The sequence below is a fragment of the Rana temporaria genome, chromosome 4, assembly GCF_905171775.1.
Source record: "Rana temporaria chromosome 4, aRanTem1.1, whole genome shotgun sequence".
NCBI lineage: Eukaryota > Metazoa > Chordata > Amphibia > Anura > Ranidae > Rana > Rana temporaria.
This window is the reverse complement of record NC_053492.1, coordinates 282,939,071-282,948,816: the sequence shown is the minus strand read 5'-3', so window position 1 is coordinate 282,948,816 and position 9,746 is coordinate 282,939,071. Positions and strand designations below refer to the sequence as shown.

At 43.2% G+C, this 9,746-nt stretch overlaps 1 protein-coding gene across 1 annotated transcript in view; it reads left to right on the top strand.

Annotated features, from left to right (window-relative positions):
• Positions 1 to 508: 508 nt before the first annotated feature.
• The window catches only part of HDDC2 (HD domain containing 2), a 31,219-nt gene continuing 21,981 nt past the window's right edge, over positions 509 to 9,746 (top strand). The window contains exons 1-2 of the mRNA XM_040350364.1: positions 509 to 614; positions 7,930 to 8,051. Of these exons, the coding sequence (XP_040206298.1) occupies positions 552 to 614; positions 7,930 to 8,051 (185 nt within the window). The 5' untranslated portion in view covers positions 509 to 551. The remainder of the gene's footprint in view (positions 615 to 7,929; positions 8,052 to 9,746) is intronic.

The following is a 9,746-nucleotide window of genomic DNA, read 5'->3' as shown; positions in this document are numbered from 1 at the left end:
AAGGCTGACGCTGCAGACTGTGATGTAAAGGGGAACTCTGATGTAAGGGGGAACTTTGTAATATAATGTAAAGGGGAACTCTGGAGTCTGATGTAAAGGGGAACTCTGTGGACTGTGATCTAAAGTGTTTAATGGAGTCTGGTGTAAGGGGAATTCTGATGACCCTGATGTAAAGGGGAGCTCTAGGTTCTGAAGGTTCCAAATATGCCTTTGCCTCATCACGTCACTTTGCACCCACTTATCCTATCACATGATGTCACAGTGCACCCCACTAGTCCCATCACTACTATCAGTACACCTCCCATATCGGACCCCCGTTACATCTTCCCCTCTATAAAGCCGCACGCAATGTAAGCAGACAGCACATGAGTGAATAGTTTCTCATTAGCATAGCCCCAGCACATCGCTTTCTCGGCTCACTTCTCTACCACGTGTGACCCCTCCCATCATCTCCTGGTCACATGATACGGTCACATGACACGGTCACATGACGAGGACTAGTTCCCAGGCATCTTTTCAGCAGTGTGTATTGTACCGTAAAGCGAGGTGCGATGGCTGCAGCCGGCTCTGGAAGGAATCTCTTACAGTTTATGAAGTTTATAGGACAGCTAAAGGTAACAGAGGGAGCCTTGTGTGTATAGACTGCCCCAGCTTCGGTGCTATGAGAGATATGTACTGCTCTCTATAATGAGCACAGGAAGGAGCTCACAGGGCATGTGTTCTGATTAATGGCAATTGTTGACACCCTTTTAGTAAAAGCCCAGCTCTGTCCTTGTAACAAAGTGCACCTCTCTATTGTCCCCTGACCCAGCCTAGCCCCCCATTCTTCAAGCCATCTACAACAACCAGCCTTTGTTTACATCTTGCTGTACAATTCTTGGTATAGAAGTTAGTGAGGCTCTACTGCACAGGCACTACCAGGACACTGACCAATAGTGATGAGTTTGGGTGTATTTGGATTAGGATCCGAAGCCACACATGTGCAAAACCTGCAAGGGAGCTGTCCCCTAAGTGGGCAATCATCTGTGGTCAGCATCCGGCAGACTTTCAGAGCGCATGCAAGATGAAATCTTCTAAACTGTGCAGGATTAGGAGATATTCATTTTACCGCTTTCACATTTTTTGTAGGTAAAAATGTGAAAGCGGGGTATACAACCGCTTTAAACCCCCCCCCCCCAAAAAAGGGGAGACCGCTAAGGTTAGATTGAGGTAAGTATGCATCGGGGTGGAGTCTGGGCTAAACTGGGTCAAGGGACTGGGGCAAAAAAGGATTGGGCCTGGGTTCACACCTATGCATTTAGTGCTTTTTGCAGATTTGCACTACAGAACCTGTTCCATAGGAAACCATGTTCAATGGACTGTAGTGCAAATCTGCAAAAAGCACTAAAAATGCATGCAGGTGTGAATTAGGGCTGCAACTAACGATTATTTTCATAATCGATTAGTTGGCTGATTATCGTTTCGATTAATTGGATAATCTTAAAAAAAAGTGGTTTATAATTCAGTTAACCCCTTCCAGCTACAGGCATCATTCAGATATTCTTGTTTTCAGCCGGCAATTCTGTGCACCATAAAAATGATCATAGCGACAATTCCACCACTTGATCTTTTTTACAGGCGACAGGAGGGGGCACCCCTCCCGACGCCATCCGGTGCTTCCCCGGGCTCCAATCGGGTACTCGGAGAAAGAATCGGCCGCCGCCGGATGACCATAGAGATTTCCGCTGGAGGCCCGGGTGTGGCGTTATGACGTCATGTCTGGGTCGCGGTTGTTTATCTCATGTTTTTTAGCCTGGAGGAGAAATGGTGGGGTCTTATTGACCCTGCATCTCTCCATAAAGAGGACCTGTCACAATAGATTCCTATTACAAGGGATGTTTTTAGATGATTAGAAAAAAAAATGTAAAAGAGAAAGTGTTTTTTTAAATGCCCCGGTAGCTCGCGCTCAGACGCAAAAGCACACGTAAGTCCCGCCCACATATGTAAATGCCAGTCAAACCACACATGAGGTATCGCCGCGTGCGTATGAGCGCAAGCAACAATTCTAGCACTAGACCTCCTTCTGTAATTTGAAACTGGTAACTGTAAAAAAAAAAAAATGATGTGACGCCTATGGAGATTTTTAAGTTTCGAAGTTTGGCGCCATTCCATGAGTGTGCTCAATTTTAAAGCGTGACATGTTTGGTATCTATTTACTCGGCGTAACATCATCTTTCACATTATATAAAACTGGGCTAATTTTTTTTTTTTTTTAAATTAATGAAAAAACGCATTTTCTAGCAAAAATTTTGATTTTTTTTTTTACATGTAGGAGAGGAGTGCCAGAATAGGCCCGGTATGGAAGTGGTTAATATGTAAAGTTTAAAAAAAAATAAAAAATCTTAAATACTTATATGCTGGGGTAAATATAAATAACCAACTATATGGTTAGGCTACTTTCACACAGGGGTGGTGGGGGCATCGGCGGTAAAGCGCCGCCATTTTTAGTGGCGCTTTACCATCATTTTTGCGGTGCTATTCGCCCACTAGCGGGGTGCTTTTAACCCCCGCTAGCGGCCAAAAAAGGGGTTAAATACACAAGCAAATCGCCGCTTTTTCGGCGCTGCTGCCCATTGATTTCAATGGGCAGAGGCGCTGTAGGAGCGGTGTATTCACCGCTCCTACAACACCTCAAATATGCAGCTAGCAGGACTTTTTTTTTCTTTACTGTTCTGCCAGTGCACCGCTCCAGTGTGTAAGCCCTCAGGCTTTCATCCTGGAGTGAAAGGAAAGGCTCTTTCAGGGTGCTTTGCAGGTGCTACTTTTAGCGTTCTAGCGCCTGCAAAGCGCCTCAGTGTGATAGTAGCCTTAAGGCCCTTTCACACATGCGGACCGTATGTCCGTTTTTCACCCATCCGTTTTCAGATTAGAAAGGGACATACATTAATCCCTATGGGATTGTGGATTATCCGACACCGATCTCATCAGTTTCCGCTATGCTCTGTTTCTGGAGACGAAGGTAAATCCTATTTTTCCATCCGTCATCGGATCGGATGAACACGGACAGACGGTCCGTGTTCATCCTATCCCCCCCATAGAGGAGAGCGGAGATCTGACAGGGCAGTCCCTGCACAGTGTGCAGGGACCGCCCTGTCATCTGCCGGCTCAGCGGGGAGCAACGGAGTGATCCCTGCTGAGCAAGCGTATGTTAAAGAAACGGAGCCTCACGGGATCCGTAAGTGTGAAAGGGGCCTAAAGGAGAAAAACCTCTTATCCACTCTGGGAATAACAGACAGAAGAGATGTACTGTATACTATTAGGCCGCGTACACACGACCGGTCCAAACCGATGAGAATGGTCCGACGGACTGTTTTCATCGCTTCACAGCTGAAGCAGACCGATGGTCTGATGTGCATACACACCATCAGTTCAAAAAACAATCAGGTCAGAACGCAGTGACGTACAACACACGACGTGCTGAAAAAAAACGAAGTTCAATGCTTCCAAGCATGCGTCAACTTGATTCTGAGCATGCGCGGGTTTTGAACCGATGCTTTTGTGTACTAACCATTGGTTTGGACCGATGGTCAGCCGTCCATCGGTTCGATTTTAAAGCAAGTTCTATAATTTTTGTCCGAAGGATAACAGACCGATGGGCCGTACACACAGTCGGTTTGGACCGATGAAACTGGACTTCAGCCTAGGTTCACACTGCTGCGAATTCAAAATCGCGGTAAAATGCGCGATTTTTACCGCGATTTCGCGGCCGCGATTTTGCCGCGATTTCGGCCGACATTTAATGTAAATCGCGGCCCGAAATTGCAAAAAGTAGTACAGGAACTACTTTTTGAAATCGCAGATGCGGCGTCGCACTGATTAGGACAGTGCCATTGCCGACAATTGCCGCCGATTTGAGATGCGATTTGACATGTCAAATCGCATCTCAAATCGTTCCAAATCGTACCCAGTGTGAACCAGGGCTCAGGCCGTTTTCATCGGTTTGGACCGACCGTGTGTACGCGGCCTTAGAGGTTGAATCTGGAAAATATCAGACTCTGATCAATTTTTTTTATTTAAAGAAAAAAATATATTAAAGATTGTTTGTCAGACTGAACTGTAATATATTGTATGCTGGCCATACAAAAACAATGTCTTTCTTCAAAATAAAATTTAATGTTAAGAATGTTTGTTCGATTTTTCTAATCTTTAACCTCTTCCATACAGGGCAGTTATACACACTTCCATACCAGGCCTATTCAGGCACTTCTCTCCTACATGTACAAATCATATTTTTTTTGCTAGAAAATTACGCAGAACCCCCAAACATTATATATGTTTTTTTTAGCAGACACCCTAGGGAATAAAACGACGGTCATTGAAACCTTTTATTTTGCACGGTATTTGCGCAATAATTTTTCAAACGCCTTTTTTTTGGAAAAAAATTGTTTCATGAATTAAAAAAATTAAAAAACAGTAAAGTTAGCCCATTTTTTTTGTAAAATAGGAAAGATGATGTTACACCGAGTAAATAGATACCTAACATGTCACACTTTAAAATTGCGCACACTCATGGAATGGCGCCAAACTTCGGTACTTAAAAATCTCCATAGGCAACGATTTGAAATTTTTTACAGGTTACCAGTTTAGATTTACAGAGGAGATCTAGTGCTAGAATTGTTGCTGGCACTCTAACGCACGCGGCGATACCTCACATATGTGGTTTAAACGGCGTTTACATATGTCGGCGGGACTTGCGTGTGCGTTCGCTTCTGCGCGCAAGCTACCGGGGACAGGGGCGTTAAAAAAATAAATTTTATTTCTTTTTTTTTTTTTATATATATTTATTTCTTTTTTTTTATATATATTTCTTTTTTTACACTTTTTTTAATTTTTTTTTTTTTTTGATCACTTTTATTCCTATTACAAGGAATGTAAACATCCCTTGTAATAGGAATGTGTGTGACAGGTACTCTTTATGGAGAGATGCGGGGTCAATAAGACCCCACATCTCTCCTCCAGGCTGGAAAGCATGAAATCGGTGAAAAAAAATTCACCGATCTCATGCTTGCTGTTGCTTAGCAGCCGCAATCGCGGCTTTGTTTACTTACGGTTACCCGGGCGTGACGTCATCACATCGCGCCCGGGTCCTCCGACGGTCATAGAGATGACTGGTGACTATCTGGTCACCAGTCATCTCTATGCTTCCTGCGAGCGCCGGACGATTCGTTCTCCGGGCCCCCGATGGCACGGGAGAGCCCGGAGAAGCACCAGATGGCGGCGGGAGGGGGGGGATGTCCCCTCCCGCCGCCTGTAAGAACGATCTAGCGGCGGAACCGCCGCTATGATCGTTCTTACGTTGTGCAGAATCGCCGGCAGTTTAGAAGGATATCTGAATGATGCCTCTAGCTGCAGGCATCATTCAAATATCCCCCCCACAAAGCCCAGGACGTCATATGACGTCCACTCTGAACGGCAGAGGTTCTTTGTGGACGTCATTTTACTATGGGCCGGTAGGGAAGTGGTTAATGGGGTCAAATCGACATTCGTTTTCGACCACAGTGATGAGAAAATTCAAAGGAGCAGAATAGAAAACTTGGTCAAAGCAATTTTATAAAAAAAATGGGTACTCGCATGTGGGCAAGATCAAACAAAGCATTTCATGCGGACATGCATAGAAACAGAAGTGTTGTGATGTTCTGTCAAATCGCTCGACCGCTTTCGTCGACCTGACATCTTCTGGAGCAGCCTTTTTCAACCAGGGTGCCCAGGTGCCTTGAAGTTTCTTCAGTGGTGCCTCTGCAAAATGCCTAAAAATTTATCAAAAATTGTATACATTCTCTCAGGTGGATCAAGCCTGCCTTTTAGTTAAACAAAGCCAGGGGTTTTCATTATGCACCATTACGACCTGACACTGGCATCCTAATTTACCCATGACATCATCAGTTAATAAGGAGGATGTCTTTTGCCTCAACAGCATTCTTGTTTGTCCTTCTTGTGCCCCTCTCCCCCAGCACTGGGGTGACATTAGCAGACTGATGGGGAGAAACTGATCTGAGGGAGAAGAGAAACATTGGAATACTAGTCAATACCAGTGTGCAAAAATGTATTTGCTTTGGAAGAATAAATCACCTCTAACGTTGGATGTCCTACGCGTGGATGTTGCTGCATTATGTAAAGCTATTAGAATAGTTGTTTACATTTTAGAAAGGGGTGCCTCGAGACTGTCCATAATTTTAAAGGGTGCCTTGACTGAAAAAAGGTTGAGAAACACTGTTGTGGAGCATGCAGAGCGTCACTACCACTTCCTATTCGTCACAAAAAACACATTGCGTCTTATTTACCTTACGGCGGCCATATTTGGTGTGGTATTGAGGACCGAAGTCCAAGTGATCTAGTGCATATAGACGGCGGCCATTTTTGGTGTGATTTTTTTATTTATTTTTTGGTCAGAAGATTTATACAGTCTCCGCCGCCATTTTGTGTAAGATATTGGAGACTGTAGTCTGGACCTACTTGTCACCGAATTGTATTAACCCGCAGGACGCTATGCATTTACACAAATATTAAAAACTTTAACCACTTCCATACCAGGCACTTGCGCACCTTCCTGCCCAAGCCAATTTTCAGCTTTCAGCGCTGTCGCAATTTGAATGACAATTGCGCGGTCATGCTACACTTTACCCAAATGAAATTTTTATAATTTTGTTTCCACAAACAGAGCTTTCTTTTGGTGGTATTTGATCACCTCTGGGATTTTTATTTTTTGCACAACAACTAAAAAAAGACCCAAAATTTTGAAAAAAAATAAGTTTTTTATTTTTTTCTGTAATTTTTTTTTTTTTTGTAACTAAGTAAGTTTTCTTCTTCAATTATGGGCACCGATGAGGTGGCACTGATGGACACTCATGAGTGGCACTGATGGCATTGCTGGGCATCACTTCAGTCAGTGCCCATGTTGCCAGTCAGTGCCCATTTTTTTTTTTTTACAGCAGTGAGTGAGCAGAGAATGTCTCTGCACTGTATGAATCGTGGAATTGAATCGAGATCACAATTTTTTTTTACGATTTAATCATGCAGTTTTAGTATTGGCCGCTTGTTCTGCATTGTATGTAATGACATCAGCTGAGGGCTTTCTGGGACTGGTCGTCACAACCAGAGAGAAGACTCCAGGATTAAGGTAAGCAATTCTCTGAGGTCTCTTGTTCACTACAAAAAGCTGGGAGAGTGGCATTTTTGGTCTACCTGTGAGTTAGTCACCGCAAATTAAAATGCAGTTATTGTGGGTGCAATGCACAGGGTTTTGTATTTTTTACCCCCAAGTCCATACCAAGGTAAGAATGTTAAGTGGGTAAATGGACCACAAGTAGGGTGACATTAACACCCAGCTGCTGTACTTGACTTGTAGTATTTTCATGATCATTCATTGATCCCTGTGAGTGGAGCCATGCACAGCCATGCTGAATTAAAAAAAAAAAAGAACGCTTAGAACTGTTATAGGAAGTGGTTAGTTTAGAGTGCTGGTGCATGGGACTGTGCTTCACATTGTTTCCTAAATATGGGTGCAACATGAATCCTATTCAAAAAAGCAGCCTATGCCTTTACCCACTAAATGGTCCATAAACACGCACTGCCTGTTTTATCCACAAAGGCCGACGTACCCCTCTCTCTGCATTCTTCTTGCCATTGCTTGTTTCAGGAACGTGTTAACAGCTGAGTGTAGCTGCAACTATTAGTGTGCTGAAAACACTTGGAAACATGAAAACAAAGTATTATGAGACACAACCATAAAATAAAAATAACTTGAATATTTTCTTATATTGTCTTTAGCTAAAATTTGCATAGGCCTTATCAGTTTCAAACTACTTTGTCATGACCATGTCTCACCTTTTTCTTACCAAGTTGTTGCAGACTAAGTGGCTTTTTTTTTTCTTTTTTTTTTTTCTTCTGCAGAGAACACCAAGGACAGGATGGGTATACAGCCAAGTGAAGAAGCCAGAAAGTGTCTCAGATCATATGTATAGGATGGCAGTTATGGCAATGGTAGCAGAGGACAAGACATTAAATAGAGACAGGTATGTTATTGTATCAATACATATTTAAAGATGACCGTGCAGTAAAATGCACCCTGCCAGCCATGATCTGTCTGCATTGCTTAGGGAAGTACAGAGACCCAGTGATGGCATCGGCACTAGCATCCCCTGCAACAAAAAAATTAATTATTGGCGAGTTTCTACCACAAGGAAATTACATCTAAAGGGATGCAGACCCTGCAATTTTCCTCCAGAAGTGATTGATAATTATGAAACCACTCCTATTAGATTCAGTTCTACACATGGCACAGCGAAACACACAGCGATTACTTCAGAATAACAAAAGGTAGGCATCTGCAACAAAGTTTGTCAAAATCCTTGTAATGTACACACAACACCTAGACAGGGTTTTTTTTATAAACAAAAGTGGAGTTACTCTTTAACAATTACAGTGTGTGTGTGTGTGTGTGTATATGTATGTATGTGTGTGTGTATGTGTGTATATATATATATATATATATATATATATATATATATATATATATATATATATATATATATATATATATATATTGGTATAATATTTACATTTACCAACAAATAATTTAAAATAGAAACATTAAACTGGAGATGAAACGGTTTAATGGTTCTTGTACAGTGTGATCTATTGAAATGAATGAGTCAAATAGTAAAATAAGGGCATTTCCTGGTTAATTAGAAGGTAATGAATTCCCTGTTCACACAATAAATATTCTTCTGTGTTAGCTGCAGCTCTGTCGCTCACCATTGCTGTCTGTCAGAAAAAGGAGATAAGACAGCTAGTGTGTTACTTTTGTTAATGTTTACAAATGTTACACTGAATAATCTCTGTAAGACCCCTTTCACACTGGGGCGGTTTGCAGGCGCTATTGCGCAAAAAATAGCGCCTGCAAACCAACCTGAAAGAGCGGCTGCTGTTTCTCCAGTGTGAAAGCCCGAGGCAGGACAAAAAAAAAAAGTCCTGCTATCCGCATCTTTGGAGTGGTGTGTAGACCGCTCCTTCACCGCTCCTGCCCTTGAAATTGATGGGACACCGCGCCTATACCGCCGGCAATGCGTCTCTGCAGAGGCGCATTGCGGGCGGTTCAAACCCTTTCTCAACCACTAGCGTGCGCGGGGGGGTAAAACCGCACCCCGCTAGCGGCCGAATAGCGCCACAAAATTAGCAGCGTTTTACCACCACCGCGCCTCCCGCCCCAGTGTGAAAGGGGTCTAATTGGCTGTCAGAGTGATCATTCAGTAAAGAAGACTTCTGACTGGCTCCCAATCGTAGGATTCGGAGCTCCTCTTTCTACAGACAACGGGTCTCACGGGGCTGTGCACGGGAGGGAACCGGCGAGATGACAGATTACAGGCTGTCTCCTGGGCTTACAGAAGATGCCTTGTTTACAGAGGAGGAGATTTTATGGACGTGCGTAACACACCAAAGGTAGAAAACTGGTTAAATGTCAGGTTTATGGGATATTTAAACCCAAGAATGCAAATTTAATATTGGGGTTGTCCCGAGACCACTTTTTAAGACCAAGTACTGATACTTATTTTTAATTTCATGTGACAGTTTGACTGATGGGCACTGATAGGTGGCAATGATGGATGGCACTTATGGGCACTGATAAATGGCACTGAAATGCAGCACCAATTGGCAGTTGCATAATAAATCGGTTGAGCTCCTGCAGTACCACATGCACAGACCGACAT